This window comes from Sceloporus undulatus, chromosome 3, assembly GCF_019175285.1.
Source record: "Sceloporus undulatus isolate JIND9_A2432 ecotype Alabama chromosome 3, SceUnd_v1.1, whole genome shotgun sequence".
In the NCBI taxonomy this organism is placed as follows: domain Eukaryota; kingdom Metazoa; phylum Chordata; class Lepidosauria; order Squamata; family Phrynosomatidae; genus Sceloporus; species Sceloporus undulatus.
The window spans coordinates 209,239,847-209,265,978 of NC_056524.1; the positions used below are offsets into that span (position 1 = coordinate 209,239,847).

At 38.8% G+C, this 26,132-nt stretch overlaps 1 protein-coding gene across 1 annotated transcript; it reads left to right on the forward strand.

The window, feature by feature from the left end:
• Positions 1-5,591: 5,591 nt before the first annotated feature.
• On the forward strand, positions 5,592-24,873 carry CALHM2 (calcium homeostasis modulator family member 2). Its single transcript, XM_042456777.1, has 4 exons — positions 5,592-5,689; positions 15,771-15,829; positions 18,721-19,359; positions 22,369-24,873. Exons 3-4 carry the CDS (start codon positions 18,817-18,819, stop codon positions 22,783-22,785), a joined length of 960 nt encoding a protein of 319 aa, XP_042312711.1. The 5' UTR covers positions 5,592-5,689; positions 15,771-15,829; positions 18,721-18,816; the 3' UTR covers positions 22,786-24,873.
• Positions 24,874-26,132: the final 1,259 nt, after the last annotated feature.

Genomic DNA, 26,132 nt, shown 5'->3' on the forward strand with positions numbered 1-26,132 from the left:
CATCATCTATGCAAAAATTAGAAAAATGCTTATAAATCTCCCCTGGGTCATCTAATTTGGACTTGAGGACTGCACATTTTGCCTGAAGATGTAGCAGGCCTTCATGGCTGGTGTTATCCTAGCACCCTTACTTTTAAAAGAGCAGCATGTTCTTTTTCTCTGATGCTGTCAAAACTGATGATCTCTATAATGACTTGTTTGCTTACAAGTGGACAGGTTCAGCATGTACAGGTTCAGCGGGTACTACAAGAATGCTCAAAGCACAGGAAATGTTAGGGCAAATTCGCACTTGCACATTCAACACCCAGTGACTTCAACATTAAGTGACATTATGCAGGTGTGGAAGCCATCACAAATCCCACCATATAATGTCAAACACGTTGAAGTTTATCGCACTGCGTTCCTTCCGTGCGTTCTGAGCACGGAACGGAAGGAGCAGGGCCGAGTGTGGAACGAGTGGGGGACGGATTTTACCGCACGCACCCGTCCCTCATTCGTTCCGTTCCCCCTCTCTTCCGTTCTTAATCCGTTCCAGAGGGGGAAATTTTTGAGAACTGTTCTGAACAGTTTTCAAAAAGCGTCCCCTCTGGAATGGAAGGGGCAGGGAAGAGAGGGGGGAAACGAGTGAGGGACGGTTTTGTGTGCGGTTAAACTCGTCCCCCCACTCGTTTCGTCGGGCCGAGCCGAGAACCCGGTGCGATAAAGTTCATAATTTAGCAATCTGTGCCACTGCAATTGTGGAAGACCTTCCCCTTGCAATCTCCTTGAACCCTTACACTTTAATTAGGCACTTAATAAAAACATGGCAATGCACTAAAGATTTTGAAGCCTAATTGATTTATAGTATTCCAACAAGTTTATGCATATAGTTTTTAATTCTTTTATTCTTTTTAACCTGTTTTTAACGTGACAGCTCCTTGTTTCTAGTGTTTTAACAATATTTTATTGCTTTCAATTGTTTAATCTGTTGAATTTACTTGTACTACACCCTGAGATCTTCTAATATAGAGTGGGACATAAATATTTTAATAAATATAATTTTAATAAATAAATAATATAGCTACAAGTTGTGAAATGGTGAGACCAAGCAATGGACAGGTATATGCAAGTGTCCTGAAGCAGGATCACACACCCTAAAATTCTGGTTAGTTCTCTGCATAGGAAAATCCAGATTATTGTCTCTTTCTGGATTTTGTTTTTAGCTTCTAAGGCAGCATCTACTCTGCAGAAATAATGCAGTTTGACCCCACTTTACTGCCATGGCTCAACATTACGGAATCCTGAGATCTGTAATTTGTTGTGGCACCAGATAACAGAGAAGGCTAAATACCTCACAAAACTACAAATCCTAGAATCCCATAGCATTGAGCCATGGCAGTTAAACCAACGTGAAGCTGCATTAAAAAGAAGATGATGACTGGCATGCTTTGGTATAGAATGCTAATACTCTTACAGGGGGATAGGATTTCCAGGGATTTTTTTAAAGTTTTTCATTTACATGGCAAGCGAATGGCAATCCAGATAGATTTGAAAGACTCAAAGGACGGTGTCAGGAGTGGCTTATTCCGTACTCTGAAATTAATGCCTACTATATCAGCACACTCTGTCCAACTAAAGACCCAAGAGGAAAGCCTCAGTGATATGAGGCACTGAAATATCTCACAACAGTTTAGAGAGATGGTAGAAAATAAGAAACCTAAAATGAAATAAAGATGCTTTATTTATATGTTTGTAGTTAGTATCTTTTTTTAATGTAGCAAATATTGTGAAGTCTGAGCATAAAATGTGTTTGTGGGATTTTTTTTCCATTAGTGGCTACATCTACACTGCCCAATTAATGCAGTTTGACACTGCTTTAACTACTGTTCTATGCTATGGAATCCTGGGACTTGTAGTTTTGTGAGGGGGGTTGTGTGAGATATTAGTCTTCTCTGTCAGAGAGGTCTGGTGCCACAACAAACTACAAACCCCAGCATTCTGTAGCATGGATCCATGGCAGTTAAAGCAATGTCAAATTGCAGTGTGGTGGCCAATATATTTCTTTAATAGCAGCTCTCTGGGTGCTGTTGTTGTTGTTTTCTTAGGACAAAATGAGTCATGTTTTCAATAGGTTGAAACTAAAGGCACCCACTTGGAACACAGCAAACATTCACCTAATGCTCTAAATTTGTTACTTGCTTCTATGGCAGTTTTTTAATTAATTTTTGTATTTGCTTCAAAATATATAATCCTAAACCTGTCAGAGTGAGAAGGGTTTAATTTAAATATACAGTTATAGACTGGTAAGTTGGAGGAAAAAACCTCTAAAGTAAATTTAATCAAGTTTTCATCCTCTTTCAGTAAGCATTTTCTATATCCAAATGTCCTAACAGATTATAAACTAATACATGAAAAAAAAACCTCAGCATATGGTGGTTCAGAGTGCCTCCTGATATACATAATGAGCAGTGGATTCTCTTTCATTTCCATCAGGGGTACAATCTTCTGACAAGTAGATTTTATTTAAAGGCATGTAGCATTTCTGAAGTACAGGCCAGGGGAAAGATATTGAAATGAATGTTTGCTTAGCTGATTAGTATATCTATCATTTGGCATTCTGAACATAGGCGTAAACCAGACTCACCTTGCCATGGGGAACAGGTGCTGCAAATTTTGGTCTTAAGTACATCTACATTATATTCATCAAGAATCATCAAGACATCACAAGAGATGTACTCTGGAAAAAGCACTTGAAGAGCAGCAAATTCACTTTTAAAAATAACTCCAGACTGATCAAACAAGCCATTGTAAAGTTTTATATAAAATCATTTCTTAATCACCATTTCCTTTTCATCACTGTGTGCTTCCTTTGTCACATACCAGAAATTAAAGGCTAACTACTAAAATTAATTAGCCGTACCTCACATATGAGACACACAAACCTGGTACAACCCTTCCTTTTCTCTCTTTTGGTTTTGAATGATTTACACAGTTCTTCCCATGGCGTTCTTCATCCCCTCCCCTTCCTTCCTTTTCTGTCTATGCTTAGTAGCTCATCATGCTCTCTTTCCAGAAAGTGGCCTTTATAGTGGTTTTTCTAGTGGGTTTTTCTTTCTTGCAGCAGTCTGACAATACTCATTAAGATGTTTGATAGGGGCTTTTTACTTCCAGGAATACCAATCCCAGAATCCTCTCCCTGCCCCAACCTGCATGGTTACTGGTGATGCGAGTAAAGAGTTCTGGGGAGTGGGGCTGTAATCTAAAATGTGCTTGTACTACAGTTGCTTTCCCCACAACTTTGACAGTAGAATGGAAGGCTGATGTAGTATGGAGCTCAGATCTTCAGATCAACTGCATCAGGGATCTATGTCATTATTGGATAGCTGATACCTCAGAGGACAGGATCAAAATTCAAAATTATCTTAATTATTAATTTTGTTAGCTTTGGCCCAGCTTTCTTATCTATTAAGGCTTAACAGATTAGAAAGCTGGGCCAAAGCTAACAAAATGAGTTTCAACACTGACAAATGTAAGGTACTGCACTTAGGGCAAAAATATTGAAAAGCATAGATATAGGATGGGGGAACCACCTGGCTCAACAAAACTACGTGTGAAAGGGATCTAGGAGTCCTAGTAGACCACAAGTTGAACACGAGTCAACAGTAATGCAACAGCCTTGGAGCATGGTGGGGTCTCCTTCCTTGGAAATCTTTAAACAGAGGCTGGATGGCCATCTGTTGGGGATGCTTTGATTGTGGTTTCCTGCTGGATTTCCAAGACTGGATGGCCCTTGTGGTCCCTTCCAACTCTACAATTCTATGATTCTGTGATTACTCTGCAATGAAGACAGGGTCTCCTCTGTTTGGACATCAGGGTTTCATCTTGCTTGTGGGATGATTGTAGGTACCAGATGAAATCAGGCAGTCCATTGAAGCTGAATTACAATAGCATAAACATGATACTCTGTTGCCACAAGAGGAAGAAAGGTTTGGTTTCTGATTGTTGTTGTTACAGTCATCCCTCCTTATCCACAGATTTTTTATCCACAGATTCAAGCATCCACAGCTTGAAAAAGCATAAATTCCAAATAGCAAACCTTGTTTTTATATAAGGGACACCATTTTGTTATGCAATTGAATTGAATGGGACTTGAGCATCCACAGATTTTGTTATCCATGGGGGGGGGGGGAGGTCCTAGAACCAAACCCAACCGGATAACCACTGTAATTGCAATTTGGTTAGCTTCAACATATGGTGATCCTATGAATGGAAGACCTCCAAGACTACCTGTCATCAACAGCCCTGCTCAGGTCTTGCAGACTCAGAGCCCTGGATTCTTTGATGAAGTCAATTCACCTATAATGCAGTTTTCCTCTTTTCCTGGCTCCCACTTTACCAAGCATTCTCATCTTTTCTAATGAGTCATGTTGTTCTCATGATGTTGCCAAAGCATGAAATTGGCATTTCAGCCTCTAGAGAGAGTTCAGGCTTGATTTGCTATCCGACCCATGAATATAGTAATGTTGGCAGTCCATGGTATTTGTAGAACTCTCCTCCAAAGCACCACCTTTCCAATAAATAAATCATTGTTCTGCTACCTGATTTTATGAATTCCTGCTAAAAATAAGAGATTTTACATACCATACCTATTAAGTCATTTTGTGTGCATTTGCATTGGCTGCTAGTTTTGGTGGAAAGGCAGAATATAAATGAAGATGATGATGATGATGGTATGTGGGTGTTTGAAGAATATAAAAATGTTTTTAAATGATACAAATTAACATGATAGGGAAGCATATCATTTTTGTAACCTCATATTTATAGCAGGAACCCATAAAGTAAGGTAGCAAAACAAAAAGGAGCACCAAATTCATCCTCAGCATCTTTTAAAGTTTTCATTTGGGGTTAAATTACATGTTAAGAGAATTATTTAATACGTACCTATATTTAACCCACTTTCCAATAACCAGTCAGAAAATAAAGCACATTAAATAAAAGACATATTGGTAAAGAAAACCACACACTGTCACAAACAGACATCATTTGGAGGAGAATCTCTGTAAAAATACCAATAAATGCAACTTCTAATTTGATCTTTAGTATCTCAAGGCCCACTGTTGTGGTCTGATTTACACCTCTAGGGAAGGGATCCTGCTAAATAGTACATATATCTTAGAGGACTGTTCCTAAGGCAGATTTACTTAGCTTTATCCAGTGGACGCACAGGAGCAGGACTGACCTCAGATGTTTAATAAAGTACAGCAGGAGCATAGTTTGGATAAACCAAGCAACTGAAAGCAAAGAGTTCCTTCTTTCTGATGCCAAGCCATGTTGACGTGGCTATGGAGCGTTTCATTTTTTCCACTAATTTTCCTGTGCAATTCTTTGCCTTAAAGGCACATTTTTTCTCTCTGAAAGCAGCACAGTAAACCCCATATTTTCCTTTCCTCTCTTTCTCCTTCCCCCTCTGTACAATCCCCACCCTGACGGTTCTTTTTTTCCCTCCCCTCTCACATGAAAAAAAAAAAACTTTTGTAAGCAAAAGGAAACTACTGGAAACCAGCACACCCACTCTTTTTAAACCATTTCTTCAGTTAGGCGCAATTTCTACATCTGATTCCATTCTGCATTCTCATGTGCACAACTAGCAGATATGTTTGAAGTAAATTGAGTCAGCTAAAAAGCCCAAGAAACTGGATAACCCTCTGAAGTAAGTGCCATCTATTTATTTTCTCTTTCTGTTATGTTTTAGTTGGGTATGGGGAGAACCAACATAAAATTAAAATATGTGCATTATTCATGGTGCAACAAGAATCTTTCCCAACTGCCCAAAGACTGAGAGTGATTGTTAGCTCTGCTTTAATCAGGAAAGGAGTTTGCTGGGCTGCCGGATGTCAGAGCTATAGAACTGGAACAGATTAGATTTGCTGCTTATTTCCTCCCACAGGGAAGATCAGTTACCATTCTGGCATTTATGTCCAGCAACAACAAACTGAAAACACAGGAGAGTGAGCACTTTACACACTACAGTCCTCTGCCTTCTCTGTCAGCAGATCTCTACCACATCATCAAGATTTCAGTTTCATGTGGTGTTTTTATGTTATTCTGATTTTATCAGCCTCTATACAAGTCCAGCTTTTAAACAAATGGAAGATATCTTTACAGAACTGTCACTAACAGGCGAGGGTGTTTAATTGTTTTTAACATTCGGCACTTGATGGAAGGGTGGGGCATTCAGGCAGCAAGATGACATGTGAATTGCCAGGCGTACATGTTTTTAGCATTTATGTTCCAACTGTGGCATAAGACTAACAAATTCCATTATTGTTAACAAAGAGCTATACTGTACATTCATGTATTTCTGAAGATTACACCGTCAAGGGGGGAGGAAGGAGAGAATGACAAAAGCTATACATTTCAGCTTCAGGTTCTCATCTGCAAGCCATCACTTCTTGTATATATTGCTAATCCAGTTTAGTTTTTCCCAAATATATTTTGGGGATCTCTTGTTGGTCTAAAAGTTGGACTTGGCACATTTCTTCAGGAGTCCAGAGGCCATGACTCAGTTGTATATGTGAGTAAGTGGAACAGAATGCCCCAATAGTGTCTCTCTCGCTTGCATTATCATTCTTAATTGCCACTGTCAAATTTACTGTACTACAGAGACTGCAGATGCATAAGTATTTAGCCAGCTGCAACTTTTAATCTATAGATTAATAAATTAAGAAGAATGTTGATTAGGATTGATGGTGGCCAGTTGTAAACAATGGGGGCATATCTTAGTTTATGGAGTAGATGCTGCAAATAAGCCTGGTTGTTTGGCCACTTCATCACTATTCTCTGACCAGGGAGTGATAGTCTGAAATGGAAACTACTGTATAGGAAATAAGTCAAAATATGAAAAATATGGACCATACATAGCCCCCAGGAATCTGGTAATCTTCAAGGGCCATTCCTGTGCTACTTCCTTCCAAATAGAACTAAACTGTCTGCAATATTCCTTCAGCAGGACAGCTTGTAGTTCAGGGATGTTTCCTGAACTACAGATTCTTCCACCAGGATTTGATGAACTGTTAGCCATAGGCTGCCACCATTCTGATCTGGGCATTCAGTAGACTGAGGCCAGGTCCGCACAGGCCAAATAACACATCCTTCCCCCAGTCCTCATGGGGATCAGTCCAGACAATGCACAGCCCAATCTCCTATTCCGGTGCAATTGCCCTGACAGCATATGGCCAGTTCAATACCAAACCCATTGTACACTCACCCATACAAAAAGTCACTTTTTATTCCAGATCTTCCCAGAAAATACAGAACCTTCTAAAGCGATACTGTAACTGTTTACTGTGTGTTCTCTGTGCTGTTTGGCAGCACCAGAGGTGGCACAAGTAATTCCCTCTGAAGTCAGAACAAGGCACCCAACCATGTGTTCAACTCTAGGCACCTTAGGTTCAGCCTCAGGGGAAGTAACTCCAGTGGCAGAAGCAGGAGGCTGCACATCCACAGCAGGATTCAACTGCAAGCAGCTGCCCAGCATTATTCCAGAGTGCCCAGGTAACAGTGGGACTTTAGGGCATCTTTGGGGCCATAATACTCTGGGCTGTTCCTGGAGTATTCTGGCCCATGCAGACACAGCCTGAGAGGCTATTTTGGTTCTGTGGGATTTCTGTAATATGGAATAAACCATAAAATATTAAATATAGCTGTTCCTTTTGTGTTAGGTTTTTATTCTATAACAATTTTATATTGTTTTTGTTCCTTAGATAAGCTTTTTTAAGGCATGGCACAACTGCTGAAAATATTAAAAAGAAACAAAGAAAATAGAAACACATTTTGTTATCTCAAATAGGCATATTGGGGTTCCTGCAATACAGTTGGCCCCTCATATCCACAGATTCTATATCCATAGATTCCACTATCCACAGCTTGAAATTATTCCCCCCACTAAAAAAAAAATCCAAAAAGTCAACCTTGATGTTGCCACTTTTAAAGGAAGGACACCATTTTACTACACTGTTGTATATAATGCGACTTGAGCATCCATAGAATTTGATATCCATGGGGGTCATGGAACCAATTGCAGTGGATACCAAGGGCCTATTGCATGTACAGTCAGCCCTTCTTATACATGGATTTTTTATACACGGATTCAAGCATACACGGTTTGAAAATGTTAAAGTATAAAAGTATAAATTTCAACTACTGAACCTTGATTTTCCATTTTTTATAAGAAACACCATTTTGCTATGTCATATTTAATGGGACTTGAGCATACACGGATTTTGTGATACACAAGGGATCTTGGAACCAAACCCCAGTGTATAACAAGGATCCACTGTACTTTTATTTGCATTGTTTTGTTTAATCAATCACAATAAATTAGAACTTTTTAGTTGTAAAAACAGTACTTGTAACTATATACTACAATCTTAGCTGGGGTCTCTGGAACTTGTACTCCAAAAGTTACATTCTCCAGCTCTGTTTAGATTTCAGTGCAAGATTCAGTAACAAATTGGCTTTAACTGAACTTGGCATGTGGCAGGGATGCAGTGGTGTGTGGAGCATTGCCAGTGACCCAGAAAATGTGTAGGTACTATACCTATCTTCCTCTGGCAATTTGATTTAATGCTGAACAGGTGCCTGTGAGATGATGTAAGTCACAGGCAAATTTGTAGTGAAGTTATGTGGAATCAGTGAATACAGTATAATCCTCTCAAATGCTTGTAAATGTTGGTTCACAGTGAGAACAACACAGTCATAGTTAATTTTTATTCCCTCACCAGAAATCAGAGGGTTAGTTAAAGGAATACTAAAACATATTGTTATAAGCACTGGGGCCTAAATACCCAAAAGATATCCGATCCCTTCTGACCTGGGAGGCTAAGCAGAGTTAACTCTAGTTAGTACTTGAACAGAAGACCGCCAAAGAATACCAGGTACTGCCAGCTATATTTCAGAGGAAGAAACTGGCAAAACCAATTTTGAGTATTACTTGCCTAAGAAAACCCTATGAAATGCATGGCATCACCATAAGTTGATGGGTGACTTGAAGGCACATCCATACACACAGTGGCTGAATCCGCATTGTGGAAATAATCCAGTTTGACACCACTTAAACTGCCAAAGCTCAGAGCTATGGAATTCTGGAAATTGTAGTTGATTTATAGCCTTCTCTCTCAGAGAGCTCTGGTGCCATAACAAACTACAATCCCAGGATTCCATAGGATTGAGCCATGGTAGTTAAAGTGGTATCAAACTGGATTATTTCTTCAGTGTGGATGCTACCATTGTTGCAAGGGACAAACCTCCTTGGGAATTTGTTTTTAATGCAAAATGCTCAAATGCAAAGTACAGTGGACCTTGGTATCAGTGGTGTCATTAGAGAGGTGCAGGTGTGTGTGCAAAGTGCATCAGGTGACAACCTTGATTCTCAAACATCTGTATTTTGGCAGAAACAAGCTGTGGCATTTTCCTGTGTGTCTTTAAAATGCTGAAGAAATGGTTTAAGTGGGGAGAGGGTCAGTAGGACTAGAAAGGAAAGGTCCCAGTTTTTAAAAAAATCAAATTTCAAAATGTAATTTTTGATTTTTTTAAAAAAAATTAAATTGTTGATTTTTAAAAATATATATTTAAAAACATCACATTTTACCAAATTTTCACTTTAAATCACATGAAACTATGTATATGTAAACACATTTATTCTGTGCATGAGATATTGTAATTTAAAGATCATTTTAATTTTGCTAGTTGTTTATGTCACAATTATTACCATTAGATTCAGCAATATATGGGAATTATGATTTATGAGTAAATCAGAACTAAAAGCATGGCTAAGGGTGTGTAGTATGGATGGAGGTCAGTGCGGGAGGGGGGTGACACCAAGAATTACTGCACTGGGTGACACCAACCTTAGTGACACCACTGCTTGGTATCCGCTGGGGTTTGGTTCCAAGGATCTCACCCACCAACCCAGGAATATCAAAATCTGTGAATGCTCAAGTCCCGTTAGAAACAATGGCATAGTGAAATGATGTCCCTTCTATAAAATGGTAAAATCAAGGTTTGCTTTTTTCCAAGCATGGATAGTTGAATCTGTGGATAAAAAATATATGGAGAGACAACTGTATGCCACAGATTAGAAAAGGCATTTTCAAGTCTGAAAGAATGGAACAGTGGTTAAAAATACCCGAGTGGAGGAGGCTATAAAAAGGAAGAAGGCATCCTTCAAAAAGTGAAAGTTCCTGCCCAGTGAAGAAGAAGAAAAGGCCCAAACACTGACAATAAGGAAGGCATAGGATAGGAAGAACTGAGAATGACTGAAAATACTGAAAATAGAATAGTTAAAATTCTTTGGAAATCAGCTAGAAAGGCATTGGTCTGTTAGATAACAGAGAAGTTAAAATAGTCCTAAACAAACCGGGCAATCATTTAAGCAAATGTAGAGCTTGAGGCAGAAAGGAATATGCCCTTTTATGGATGTGTAGCAGGCTAAATGTCAGGAAACAGAGAATATTAATAAAACAAGCATTTTAACAGTGAAGAGAACAAAACAGTTGTAATGATTTGAGTGCTGGACTAGGACCCTTTAGACCAGGGTTTGAATCCCCACTCAGCTATAGAAACCCACTGAATTAACTTAAGCAAGTCACACCCTCTCAGCTTCAAAGGAAAGCAATGTCAAAAAACCCTCTGAAGACATTTTGCCAGGAACACCCATGATAGGGTTTCCATAAGTTGGAAATGATGTGAAGGCACATGATAGCAACCACAAGGATGGTTATAAACCATCAACTTATGAATAAATGATACAGAAATTAGGTGAAGCAGTGAAGTGACCAAATTTGAAGGTGACATTAACTAATTCAATTAACCAGATGGGGAAGAACTCCAGAAGGTCCTGTCCAAACTGAGTCAATTATATATAAGCAAGAAAGTGACAGACACTAATTATTTGCTGTTCCATGCAGTTGAGTTCTTTGAGCAACGAGAATTCCATGGGTGCAGAACGACTCAATGTTCATTTCCTTTGGGATGACCTTACTGGAGGCTTACACAAACTTAGTAATATTTGTGTCTATTTATACGTATGCAGGTTGAGAACAGATAAGGGTTCACAAGTTATGAATTTTAAGTGCATCCTTCACTTTCCCTGACACAGAACTGAATAAAGGGTTTAATAGGGCCTTGGGCAGCAGTGGCATCATTAGGGGTGTGCAGGGTGTATGGTCTGCACCAGCTGACACCCTAAAGGGGTGTGTGACACTACTGCTCCTCAAACAGCTACCTTTTAGCAGAAATGGGTTGTGGCATTCACCTGCTTCCCTTTAAAAGGCTTTAAAAGATGGTGGAAATGGAGTAAAGCTCAGTGGGAGGAGAAAGGAGAAGCCTCAGAATTTCTTAAACTTAAAATTTCTAATTTAAATTTTTTAATTTAATTTTTGAATTATTTTTGAAATTTTAAGAAATTTTAATTATTTTTAAATGTTCTTTAAAACATCACATTTTAACCAAATTCTTTGTAAATGCATTTAGGTTGTGGATATGACCGTGTAATTTGAAGGTATAATTTTAATTTTGCTAGTTGGGTATGTCACAGCTATTAGCATGACATTCAGTGATATATGGGAATTATGATTTATGGGTAACATTAGTCCAAAAAAGCATTACTAAGGATTCTCTATGGTGTGAAATGGTCAATGGGGGGTGGGGTGACACCAACCCTAGGGATGCCACTGTTAGGCAGACATGTTTCTAAGAGCCCTAGAGCCATCATGGAAGGACAAAATGAGGAAATTGTCCTTTAAATAAGAATTCTCTCCCTCCAGTGAAATGATCCTTCAGTCTTCTAGTTTCCAGTATTGCAAAGAGTGACATACTGAAAATCATTTGCTTCTGGAATTCCTCTAATTGCTATATTCAATTCCCTTGATATTTATGCATGCCCTTTTGCTCTCATTGTAAACTTCTAAATAGTTTTTTGTGGGATTTTCAGGCTATGTGGCCATGTTCTAAAAGAGTTTATTCCTAACCTTTGTAAAAGCCCTAAGTTCCTTGTCACAATGATAGTGTACTTGGACAGGGACATCTAGATAAACTCCTTCAATTCTACTGCAAATTTCAACCAGGTTTGCATACTCCAGTTATTTAATCAAGAACCACACAGTTCAAAGGGACCTACAGACAATTTAACCCAATGCGCTAAGCTTACAGCAATATAATTGGAACACAGTACACAATGGAACAAAACATATATTCCTGTCATATCAGAAGCAACAATGCATCTGGAAGAGTCGAAGTATGGTAGAAACATTGAGGAGCATGTCTTTTGTTGGTTTGTGCTACTGTTTTTGCCCAAACAGTTTGTGTGTGACTGGAGTTTATCAGAGAAGGGAAATTGGAAGTATAATCCAATGGCAATCTGAACACAATCAGGGGGTTTAACGTTACTGCATGATAGACTACCACATGCAATTTTGGGCAATGGCAATCTATTTTTGGGCAATGGAAAATCAGTTCGAATGCAATTCAAATTCACATAAATTTGATGAACTAGCGAATTCAGGTGAATGCGTTCTGGCCCCACTTTCTTTTCATTCGAAATTAAGAGAAATTCCTTCCGTGTGATAAACTCCTATGTGTGGAAGAAATCAAGCTTTGGGCAGTGATGGTGAACCTTTTAGAGGCCGAGTGCCCAAACTGCAACCCAAAACCCACTTATTTATTGCAAAGTGCCATGTCCCTCTGGCTTTCTAGTAACAAACTCTGACAAACTCTGTGCTGGCGTGACGGCACATGTGCCCACAGAGAGGGCTCTAAGTGCCACCTCTGGCACGCGTGCCATAGGTTCGCCATCACTTAGTCCTTCTGCCTAGGAAATAGCATCACTCCTACTTTAATGGTTTTCTACCACTGCTAGCACAGAGGTTTGGAACAGGAGGATATCTCAAACCTTTAATTTTTAAAAACTTTAAACTCAACCTTTAACTTATTAGAGTAACCAGTGGTGATGACTAGTCACTAGTTTTGAGTGGAAAGTGGTCATTATACCATCTTTCTTTCTTTAAAAAAAAACCCTTTCATTTTCATAGTGGAAAGCACAATGGTTCAGATGTAAAGCACATGCTTCACATGTCAAAATTCTAGTCCTTGGAATAATTTAAGAGGACAGGTAACAGAAGAAAAGACTACAACTCCCATATGAACATGGTGGCCCGGGGGGATGGGATTCTAGGACTTGTAGCCCATATCTCAAAATCTGGAAGATCCCACAAGCTCCCCTCACTCTTCCTAGCAGCAAACATTCAGCCACAAAATTAATCTGTTGCCCTTCATGCCCAAAACCAGTTGGCTGAGGTGGAGGTATCCATACTGTGATGTTAGGCAAAGCCTGCCTCCCTGATGGACAATACAGTGGACCCTTGTTATACACTGGGGTTTGGTTCCAAGATCCCCTGTGTATAACAAAATCCATGTACGCTCAAGTCCCATTAAATATGACACAGCAAAATGGTGTCCCTTATAAAAAAAATGGAAAATCAAATTTTGATATTTGAAATTTGTACTTTTTTTAAACATTTTCAAACCGTGTATAAAAAATCCGTGTATAAGAAGAGCCGACTATAGTAATAATAATAACAATAATAATAATGTTTATTTTTAGCCCGCCTCTCCCAACGCCCAACAGATTGAGGCAGCAGGTCACAAAATAACAGTTTTTATGGATGAACAGTTAGATCTGGTAGAAGCTAACTTTACTGAAAGATATGGCTGTCTCCATTATAGCTTGCTTGTAATTTGGACACAGGATGTGGCTGACCACTGATGGTGAAGGCAGAATACTGGAGTTGGACTATGGACCTTTAGTATGACTCAGAAAAGTAGTTTTTAAGGCCTTATGCACTGATTGTCTTGCAAACTCTGTTATTCACATTAGAAACCAGGAGACGAATTCATAAGGAACTAGAAGAAATCTAAATTCGAACCTGGATTTTTTCTGTTGGGTATGGTAAAGGATGTAAAACTTGAAAAAGATTTTGGAAAAATTATCTTTTATATGATAACAGCTGCTCGGATGGTGATTGCAAGAAGATGGAAAAGTAAAGAAGCCCTACTGATATCGGATTGGTACTTGAAAGTGTTTGATATGATAGAATCAGATAGACTCACAAATATATTGAGAGATGGAGAGGAGTCAAGATGGGAGGGAATATGGGCACCCATTATTGAACATTGTAAAGAGCAAATAAAGAAAGCACAGAAATAAAGAACAGAAAAGAAATATAGATAAAAATATAGCACGGGAAAAGACTGTTAAATATTAATAGTGTGCTTAGTGAATATAACAAGACGAGTCAAGCTTTGAAAATAAAAGAATGATTGATAGTACACAAAGGAAAAAGAAACACGAAGTGATATGAAGTGTACAATAGAAAATGGAGTTAATAGAATACAGTACAGGAAAAATATATATTCATAGGGGACATTAACAAATATGTATCTGTTAGCTAAATGTTACATAATGTTACAATCTATAATGGTAATGGATACAATTAACACAATATTAATAACATTGAAGGGGTAGCTTTCAATAATCTGCAACAAAGAAAGGAAGAATGTAAAGGAAGAAAGTACACAAACGACAGATGTCTTTAATTTGAAGGAAGGGAAGGGTTTTTAAATGTAAGTTGTTTTTGTTTAATGTGGTTATGGTGGTGTTATTGTTTTGATATTTTGTTGATTTTTTTCTTTGCGTTATGTTTTGTTTGTATGTTTTTAATCAATAAAAAATTTAAAATATATATATATAAAAAAAAGAGAATTGAAACTGAGGAGAAATCAAAAAAAAGAAAGAAAGAAAGAAAGAAAGAAACCAGGATAGAAGAGGCCTCTCTCTATTTTTCCTTTTCTCCTTCAAACAGGGAAGACCCCCTCCCCGACGCCACTCCCTCATGGGTCACATGTCCTTCTGATCAAGGCACAAAAACAAAAAACAGACATCTGGGAATGTATGGCCCGTAAGATACTATTGGACTACAACTCTCAGAAGCCACCCCTAGAGTAGACTGTGGCAAGAGAAGATGGGTGTTACACTCCAATCATGTTAAAAGGGCTACATGTTCCCCAGCCTTTCCTAAAATTCAGATATATTAATTTTGGGTTTAATATACATGAGAATGTCCCAACTGGAACATTTCTCTTGAAGTATTACTCATCCTGCCAATGCAATTTATTTTATTGGAGTTGTTGAGAACTGATTCTGTGGTAATACCTGCAGGTCTTATACCTGTGATTGCTATGGCAATCGTATGGCTGATTGCTATGGCAGCAAATCCCCTTTTCTTTGGCATTTTCTGTACCAAACATGTGTCATTAATCATATTGTCACTAGAGGTCATTTAGTGATGCATTATGCACACTGCTCAAATGAGGTCGAGTGGCTATACTTGTTAGGATACATAGCTGTGTCATGCAAAATGTTGGATTCAAGTTGTCCTTGTTACTCCCATTGATTCAAATTAGTCAGACAATAACTAGTTACTCCTTATCATCTCATCCAACAAGGGCCATTTATTCAGCCCAACCCATGCAGACTAATTTAGTAAATTCATTTTAATATTTCCATGTTGATAAGAATAAATAGTCTGGTCAGAGAGTTAAGAGTCATAACTAGCAAATGGAAGCACAACAAAAATGAAGTTCACAGAGCAAAGTTGGGAAGAAAGGACACAGATGGTATCCAAGATCAACAGCATTGTATTCCAGACTCTCATAATAGTCTTGCTTCATTGCAGATTCCAAAAAACTCCAGTAGATCATTAAAACTCATAGCAACCAGCTGATGGGTAAAAAGGTAAGACAAACTTAAATGTTCTCTTGTAAATATAGGGGAGAATGGAGAATGGAAAATCAGATGGAGATCTAAGAAAATTATGAGAGGGAGAATTCCTCCCCTCCCCAGATAAAGAAATACTCAGTTCATTCTATTTTTCTATTATGATTAATGAAACCAGTTGATAAGCTGGCTGAAGAAAAAGAATGTGCTTTTTTTAATTATTGTGTGCTGTCTGTATTTGACAAAATAAATGTATTTCAGTACATGCCAGTTTGATAACATGATATTTCAATAACTTTTGAAATATCAACATCAGAGTATATAACCATCTAGCACTAGATGGTACATTTTCTAGTGAAATTGCATGAATCTGTATGTTTTTATTGTCATACATTTCTCTGCTAAAATAAATAGGGGTCAGAACTTATTCATGAATGCATAACCTAGAGTCACACATGAATGACTGTTCTCTAGACACAATCCCTAGGCATACCCTAGATCAAGGGATACACAGGGACTGTGAAAGTCCCCCAATTCTCATTTAGCAGGCAGCAGTTGCTGCACTCAATGGGGGTCTGTTTCCCTGGTGATTGGAAAGCAGTTGATTGATATTCCCTCACACCTCACCCCCCTCATGAGAGCGATATCCGATGTGAAAGAGGATTAGGATAGGCACCTTGCTTCTGCTTGTTGCATTGGAAATCACTCACAGGAAGGAAGGGGATGGTTAGTTACTGCTTCCCAATCCTCAAGGGAACAGACCACTGTTGATCACAGCAGCTGCTGCCTGGTAAGACGGGATGGGGGGAGATCAGGTAGGCAGTCACTGCATAGCTATGTAACTGTTCACATCTGCCCATTCCCCACCACCACTCCCTTCTCCTTTTGTGTCATGTCTTCTTAGATTGTAAGCCTGAGGGCAGGGAACCGTCTAACTAAAAGATTGTATGTACAGCACTGTGTAAATTTACAGCGCTATATAAATAAAGGTTAATAATAATAATAATAATAATAATAATAATAATAATAATAATAATAAATGAATTCCAGCCACTGTTTTTAGGATGTTATGTTTCAGTACATGTCAGTAGTTAATTTCTAGTACACCTTACTGATGGGCTCTGAACTGGGAGAGAATGATCAAGAAGATGTTCTTGGGGTTGTGGTGAATAGCTGAATGAAAGTTTCAGCCAAGTATGCAGCTGCTGTAACAAAGGAAATGTCATGTTTGGAATATTTAGAAAAATCAAAAATAAAATTACCACTGTAACACTGTCCTTATAAAACTATATGGTGTGAGTGCATCTGGTGTACTGCACATAATTCTGGCCACTGCACCTGAAAAAAGGATGTTGTGGAGCTAGAAAATGTGCAGAAAGAGACAACCAAAACAATCAAGGGGCTGGAGAAACTCCCACATGAGAAAAGGCTATAACATTTAGGGTTCTCAGAATAAAAGAGAGAGCACAAATATAAAGGACAGAAGTGTATAAAATTAGGCACTGTGAGAAGAAAGTAGATGGAAGAAGTGCTTGTCTTCTTTTTGTTGTTCAGTTTGAGATAATCCATTTAAAATGAAAGGTGTGAGATTCGGAAGCGATAAAAGGAAGTACTTCACACAGTACATAGTTAAACTGTGGAAGTTGCTACTACAAAAGATAGTAATTGTTGCCAACATGGATAGCTTTAAAAGGAAACTGAATTAAAAGTGCCTGCCAATATACTGGATTGCACTAACTGCCAATATACTTCTGGTCTCAATGCAAGGTGCTTTGGATGCCATTTAAAATCCTAACAGCATGGGACCTCAATACAGGAAGGAGTGCCTCTCCCTATATGTGCCCAAAGAGTGACATACACTGAGGGGGGCCCCTCTTTTGTGTCCCACCAATGGGGTCAATATACTGTGTTAAAGCATGGGAGAGGGCTTTCTCAGCCATGGCACCCCAATTTGTGTAATCTTTTCTCCTTGGAGGTCTGATTGGTGCCATCACTGATTTCACGCAAGTGCCAAGTGAAAAGTTAGCTATTCATGAAGCCCTTTGCACCTCAGTTGTTCTCAAATACTGAGGTACATAGTTGTTGTTTTTTTAAAATATTTAACATCTATTTACAGTTGGCCCTTCATATCCATGGATTCTTTATCCACAGGTTCGACCATCTATGGTGTGAAAATGTTTTTAAATATATATAAATGCCAAAAAGCAAGCCTTGATTTTGCTATTTTATATAAGGGAAGCCATTTTACTGTGCCATTGTATTTAATAGGATTTGAGCATCCACAGATTTTGGTATCCATAGAGGTCCTAGAGCCAAGTGGCAGCAAATACCAAGGGCCCACTCACTGTACTATGTTTAATGTATTTTTAGTATATTTAAAGTACTTTTTATTATTTTAAACTGTTTTTGTTTCTTTGTTTTAATCCTACTTTTAAGCTGCCCTGAGATCTTTTTTGGTATAGGGCAGAGTAGATACAAATAAATAATATTTAATAAACTGTGCACATTCATGCAAAAGAGTCTGTTAGCCATGGTAGATATGTATTTCCTCCAGTTAGAAAAGCAGTGTGCCTTTATATCAGTCACCAGGTGAAGACAAGTACAGGGACAGCATGCAATTGCACTCATGTCCTTGTGGATTTCTCATAGATAACTGGATTGGCACTGTTTGAACAGAATGCAGGACTAAATAAGTCTTTGACCTGATTCATCATGATTTATTTCTTGTGTACAGAATGTTGATGCTAAAACCTAGACATTGTAAAATGTAAATGTAGGGTTGTTTTTTTACAGTATTGTGTGTATAGGATTATTAATAGATTGGTTTACAAGTTATAGCTGCACTGTATGTTAGTATGTCTCTTCAGCAATCATAGCATTATTTATGAATGATTATTCTGTTGTTGCAGCCAATGGACAAGCAAGAACACAAAAACTCCTTGTGTTTTTAGATATCTTCACTACATCATAATACCTAAAGAGTCAACTGGATACAGAAAACTAACATGGCTGCCCTCATTGCTGAAAACTTCCGTTTTCTCTCACTCTTCTTCAAGAGCAAAGATGTGATGATTTTCAATGGTCTAGTGGCCCTGGGCACTGTTGGGAGTCAGGAACTTTTCTCTGTGGTTGCTTTCCATTGCCCATGCTCCCCAGCTAGGAACTACATCTATGGTCTGGCTGCCATTGGTGTACCAGCCTTGGCCTTATTTGTCATTGGTATCATCTGGAACCACCACACTTGGAACTTGGTGGCCGAATGCCACAAGCGAGGAACTAAGAACTTTTCAGCAGCAGCCAACTTCTTGATCTTTGGCTCTGTCATGGGACGGGCAGCAGTGGCTCCTGTCACATGGTCAGTGATCTCGCTGCTTCGCGGAGAGGCCTATGTGTGTGCCTTGAGTGAATTCATAGATCCCGCCTCCCTAAATAATTTTCCACCCGGCTACGGAGCAGACACTATGGCCAGGTTCCCTTGTGATGATGTTCCAGGGAATGTGACAAGATTTAAAGATGAAGTTATAAGGCGATTAAAGTATGAGTCTCAGGTATGATATTTTACATAGTTGTTCATGTGAAGCAGAGAAAGGGAACTTCCTCCTTACAAGAATATAGAGAAATCTGTTTCCATGTCTAAAATGTGAATTCTTGTCATATTACAATATGGAACACATAACCAAAGCAGTAAATTCATGTATTTATTATGTACAAGTTAATTTTAACATCTTGGTTGACTTCCCCTGCTATTTTGCAGATGCATGTCATTGATTTAAATTACCATTTTCCTTTGATTTCCTCTTTTTATTTATTCCAGGGTATGGATTTGCTGCCTGTGGATATTATAGAAAGATGGGGAGCCAGAGATAATATTTTGCCCACACAATACCACCACCCTGCAGTGGGCCATACCTGTGCTTCTTGGCACACCAGACTGTCCAGACATGATGTTGTGGCACTTTTAGTAACCATTTTGATTGACTATTGGCCTAAGAGGCAGGTTTGGGGGTGAATTCTGGAGTAAGGGAGGGCAACTAGGCACATTTATGTGCAGTTTAGGAATATTTTGGTTTGGTATTCAGGTGAAAATCACCAGAATTTTTTTTAATGAGGGGTTTGGAGCCACAAAAATGGGGTTCAGGGGCCACATGTAGTCCATGGGCTACACTTTGCCCACTCCCATTATAGACTAATCACTAATGCATCAGAAGGCACAGATTTTAAGAAAGGGTGGTCTATAGTTATTTCAAGAATGCATATGAACTTTGGATATTATAATCTCTGTTTCACAGTTTTCCAAGTAATATGTTTACTGGCTTTCTTGAGAATGATCTATGTACTGTAATTGTTTGACCATGCACTCTTGCAATTCAGTCCTAGCTTCTAGTTCAGCTTCTTCTGTAGTTTTTCCAGATCAACCAGTGTAAAGCAGCATAAAGCTCTAACAACCCAGAGCACAATAAGTTTACCCGTGACGCAGCCCCAGTGAATTTAATTAAGCTACATTGCTGTGAGATGTGCAGAAAACTGCAGCCTTAAAAAACAAGCCCTCGATTTTATTTCCCTATCTTTAATGATGGGTTTTAGTCTCTCCACTGGAAGCTTTGCTATAAAATAGAATTCTCCAGTTTCTCTAGGATATAGTATTAATTTACCATCTGTAGGAATTTGTCATTATATAATAAAAGAAGTGTTCGCAGCCAAAAAAAAAAAAAACAGCTTCAGCCCTATTTTGCTCCCAGCCCTAGTTCCTTATATCTGTGTAAACACTTGTTTATGCTGTGTCTAGAGACAATTATTGGTAACAACTAAATGTAAAAGAAGAAATTGTGTAGCATTAATATCACATAGTGAGTGTCAGTGGCTTCAGTGTTGGACTGCAGCTTTGGAGATTAGGGTTCAATTCTCCGCTCAGCCATGACCTTGAGCAAGTCATATGCTCTCAGCCTCAAGAGAAGGCGATGGCAAACCTCATCTGAACAAATCTTGCTAAGAAAACTCCATGATATGTTTTCCTAAAGGTCGCCATAAATTGGAAATGATTTGAAGGCACACAACAACAACAACAACAAATAGCAGTGAGCAGGCTTGTGACATTTTAATTGACTCTAATTAGGTATTAGACTTCTGATGTTTTAAACAATTTTCCCCTAATGGGTCCACGCAGTTGCCTGCAGTTTTTATAACTGCATGCCTGGCAGATTATGGTTGGGGTAATCAAAAAAAAAAATTAACTTTTCCAAACTCTGGCTCTGTATTGAACTTTTGGACATTAATGAATGCATAGTGACTATGTGGCATAATGAAGTCTTATTTTCTTATCTTGAATATTCATGGCATTCTTCAAAACAACAGCAATGCTACTTGTCTCTAAGCCTGTCTCTTAAAGTCTGAAAGAGACCTGTTGGGTCTTAAAAGGTATGTCCAAATACTTAGGATTCTTATTTCTTCCTTTAGAAAAATCTACAACTGTGGGTTCAAGTTTAAACCTGTGTGTATGTCCAAACTCCTGGGTGCTTTTGTCAGCATCTAGAAAGCTCCTTTAGAACAGTGGTTCTCAATCTTCTTAATGCCGCAACCCTTTAAAGCAGTTCCTCATGTTGTGATGACCCCCAACCGATGGTCTCAGTTCCTAAGACCATTGGAAATATGTGTTTTCCGATGATCTTAGGTGACCCCTGTGAAAGGGTCATTCAACCCCCAAAGGGGTCGCAACCCACAGGTTGAGAACCGCTGCTTTAGAAGGTTTTCAAACTTGTGGTTATTAAAAGACAGATTCATCTGATTACTAGGGTAGAAGCCAGCAATGTAACTGTATTCATATCCATGTTTACAATGCTCTATAGTGTAAGAATTTACCTGGATATGGTTCAGTGTTCTCTGCCTGAATCCAGCATGCTCAAGGGAATAAATCAGAGGAAAGGTAAATAATCTGTAAACTACTCAGTGCATTACAGCAGCATCTCAAAATCTGTGACAACTAGAGGATTACTCTAAAGGCATCAGATCCTTTTGGATCTTGAAGGCTAAGCAGGATTGGCCCTGGTTAGTACTTGGATGGAAGACAACAAATGAATATCAGGTGTTGAAGGCTATATTTCAGAAAAAGGAACTGGAAAAATCACCTCTGAGTATTCTTTGCCTAAGAAAACCCTATGAAAAATTCATTGAGTTGTTGGCAGGCAACTTGAAAGCATATACACACAGGAGATTAAGAGAGTTATAGTCCAATAGAGAGATAAAAAGGACCAATATGTTATATTTATAGTAAAGAACTAATTTTTTTAAAAAGTTTATATTGAATAGGGCATGTTTATTACTCTGACACTTTCTTACGCTTCTAGCATGGAATTTAAATATAGATTACACTACTGCATTACAAATCTTACTGGAAGAACTGTGAATAATTCCAGCCGTGATTTTAATTCTCCTCCTGCTTCTTGTCCCAGTTGTGAGCTTTGTGCAGAAGGAATAAACTACTTGAATTTTGGGATGGAGCTCCATAAAACATATGGAAACCAACTCAAACCCTATTTTGCTTTTATTTTTGTCCTGTTCAGCTATTTGGATGGATGCTCATTGGTGTTGTTGCAGTTCTTGTGTTCATCACCAAGTGCCTGAAACACTGCTGTTCACCTCTCAGTTACCGCCAAGAAGCCTACTGGGATCAATACCGCTCCAGTGAGATCCGGCTCTTCCATCGCACTGCTGAGATACATGCCAAGATCATGGCTGCCAATAACGTCAAGAATTTCTTCGGCTTTGTGCAATTAGACAAGGAAGAGCAGGAACAGGTCCAACAGTTTGTGGTGACCAATGTCCAGCCCAGGCCACAATGGGATGCCATCACTGGAGTCTATATCTATCGGGAGAACAATGGCTTTCCCCTCTACAGTCGTCTCCATAAATGGGCCAAAAACGTGACAGGAAACAGCTTAGGTCCTGACAGCCAGGAAACTGCCTTTTTAGCTACCTAATATAATAGAGGCTGCAATGTTATACCTGATAGTAAGTCCCACTGAATGACTTGGGAGTCACTGCTGAGGAGACATGCTCAAATTGCCCTATGAGAGTGTCCAATATTCATAGTATCTCCATGATTTAAATTATCTCCATTTTATGTACTGACCAGACTCTTGGTACTCATTAATTGCATGGGAATTAAAATCCAAGAAACACAAATGAACTAGATGTCATCCCAGGAATAGATGTCAAATCTTGGAAGTTCACCTGCAGAGTGCTGCCCAGACAGACAGAACAATACCTAAAGAAGATAAAGGATGGGGGCATATCTTGCTGCTCTGATGCACAGAGAAAGTCTCCCAAAGCGGTATTTCTATGCACAAAAGAGAATATAAACTGGATGTTCAATTATGTAAAGGGACCTGCCACAATGTTTCCCCTCACTTTTCAGAGAAAACAATACCATCAGGAGGCCTTGCCTTTATTATAGTTACTACTACCTCATCTTACACTTCCTTGACCTACTTCCTCTGAAAACAGCACACTTCATGTAAACACCACAGAGAAAATTAAAATGTCAACAAGCAACAAAATTAGATGGATCAGAGGGCTAACTCAGGAACTTTTCTTCCTGCCGTTGGACTCAAGTACTGCCTGCAACATTTCTTTTTTGGAATACAATTCCCAGAATCCCCCAGTCATTTGGTTGGGGATTCTGGTAGTTATATTAAAAAGTAATTTTCCCAAGCTCTGATTCCAGATATGGGAAGATGGGACTGGCTCCATTCTGCTTCTCCAAGGAACAGTTGTTCTGCTTTTCCTCTACTGGGTTTTTTAAAAAGACTTGTCTAGACTGAATTATCTTCATTAATGGACAGCTTGGAAAGGAAGATATTGCACTGGGCAGATCAATTTTCTATATATCATCCTTGCAAATGAAGGTATCTGTTCTCTACTTTGGATGGCAGCAGCAACATTGCCTCCATCCGTTGGTCTAACAATGTACAGTGGCCTTTATACAAGCTTCACAATAGTCTGAAGGCCAGCTAGGGTCGTCAAGTAAAATAAAGGACAAGGCTCCTGTAACCTAAATAAATGCAAGAAACACCTGCTGAAATTCCATCTTCTGCAAATGCATTAAAGCTACAGGAATCATCCCTTATTTTACCTGGCAACCCTAGGGCCAGCTTTTTATAACAATAAAACAAAACGTATGTATGCAGCTGAATGTAAAAGCAGCTATTCTTAGGGACTGTCACCAAAACTTGGGCTTGCTGTACACTCTCAGCCTTAGAAGGAGACAAAAGCAAATCCACTCTGAATAAACCTTGCTGAGAAAACCCCCTGATAAGGTCACCATAAATCAGAAACGACGTAAAGGCACACAACAACAAATTACATGAGCAGTAGGATAGCATTTCCCTGAATGAGTGAATGTATTTTCCCCACCTTTTAAAATTTTAGATTTGAATCCAAGGGCTAACTCTAAATGTTAGTCCCATCTAAAGACATTGAATCGATTGCATTTACAATTGCTGGTTTACCTTTCAGCAATTTATTCAGTGGGTCTTCTCCAGTTAGGAATAGCAACTGGATTTTGCTATAAATCTCTAATAGGATTGCCAGGTGAAATAAGGAACAGGCCTTGTTCAATAAGCAACCCCTGCTACAATTCCCTCTTCTGTACAACCATTAAAGGGATAGGAACATTGTCCCTTATTTCCCCTAACAACTCTAGTCTCTGATTCACTTCTTTGAAATGGGAGATGTAGCAGATGGTAGTGATTTTAAATCACCTACATCTCCTCTGTACTATGGAATGTGGTGTACCTGCTTCATGTAGTTGTTACATTGTTGTTGCACTTAGGTGCAGATTTTATCTTTGGGTATTAAACTAATTTCACCCCATTCTAGCTAATTCATATGGCAGAAGTGAACATGTGCTCCGATATAAATAACTTTGGGCAGGTTAATTATATTGCTCTTTGACTTTGCATCTTCTATGCAAGGCAATATCCATATTTAGCCACACTTTGCTACAGGAACTAGTTTAGAATAATAATAATAATAATTTTTATTTATAGACCGCTATTCCGAAATGATCATAGCGGTGTACAGTAAAATTGCAAAACAATACAAAAAATTGCAAGGCCTCTCTCCCCCTCAAGATGGTGGTTGGAGGAGGGCTCTTTGTCTTCCAGGCCAGGCCTCTCTCCCCCTCAAGATGGTGGTTGGGGGAGGGCTCTTTGTCTTCCAGGCCTGGCCTCTCTCCCCCTCAAGATGGTGGTTGGAGGAGGGCTCCTTGTCTTCCAGGCCTGGCCTCTCTCCCCCTCAAGATGGTGGTTGGAGGAGGGCTCTTTGTCTTCCAGGCCTGGCCTCTCTCCCCCTCAAGATGGTGGTTGGAGGAGGGCTCTTTGTCTTCCAGGCCTGGCCTGTTCAAATTTGCTGTTAAAGTGCAACAGGAGTAGAATTTGTAATTGTAAATAATTTCTTTCAAAAACCTTTAACATTATTTCTAATTGTCAATATTCTGTCATGCCAATTGGTCTTCAAGAGCACTGAAATCATAAAACTCTTGAAAGCAAGCAGACCAATGCTTCTTCTAACCAGCTGTAACAGCAAACAGAATATATAGGGCTAAAATCCCCAGAACTTTAGTATACTAAAACTTATTAATACTTGTTCAGTGGTAAACAAAAAGGGTGTTTTTCACACATAACCAATATTTTATAGATGTTAAAGCCTAACCTGAGATTATTGAGATAGTAAACCACGTGATTTACATATAAAGCTAAAGATTAAGTGTTTCAGTGCTGGGTGTGGGTGGGAGAGAGATAAAATGCCCTGATTATTCAAGTTTATCCCACTGACAGTTCCTGTTTATAAGACTAAAAAGCCATCCTAAGATGAATAACATCCTTTAGTATTGTGTGTGTGTGTGTGTGTGTGAGAGAGAGAGAGAGAGAGAGAGAAACTGTCTCAACTTATGTCTTACACAGTTTTATCTTGTATCTCTCCCACCCATCCACCATCATTTAGTTCTTAAATATTGTTGCAATTTTCCTTGGTTTCTAAAGTCTTCTTGGGGCCTTCATCACTCTACCATATAAGTAAAATTATTAGTGCAACATAGCTCTGTTTTGTCATATATCAGAATTTAGTCCCAGAAAATGGCAGCAGTCACATTCTGAATGGCTATCAATATTCATTTCAGCCTCTCATCAGCTTTTAAGAGGTTAATAATAGACAGGATCATCACTACAGCTAGAACATTAAGCTGCTAAATTCTGTAGCCAGAAAAGTTAACATTAGACTAGTCTCCCAGATTCTTTGCACATACCAAAATCTATGCATTGTTCTT

Excerpts from the sequence above, each read along its gene's own strand:
- CALHM2 (XM_042456777.1), top strand. The coding sequence starts at position 18,817 with ATGGCTGCCCTCATTGCTGAAAACTTCCGTTTTCTCTCACTCTTCTTC. Across the intron at positions 19,360-22,368 it reads GATTAAAGTATGAGTCTCAG|CTATTTGGATGGATGCTCAT; the intron begins GTATGATATTTT and ends TGTCCTGTTCAG.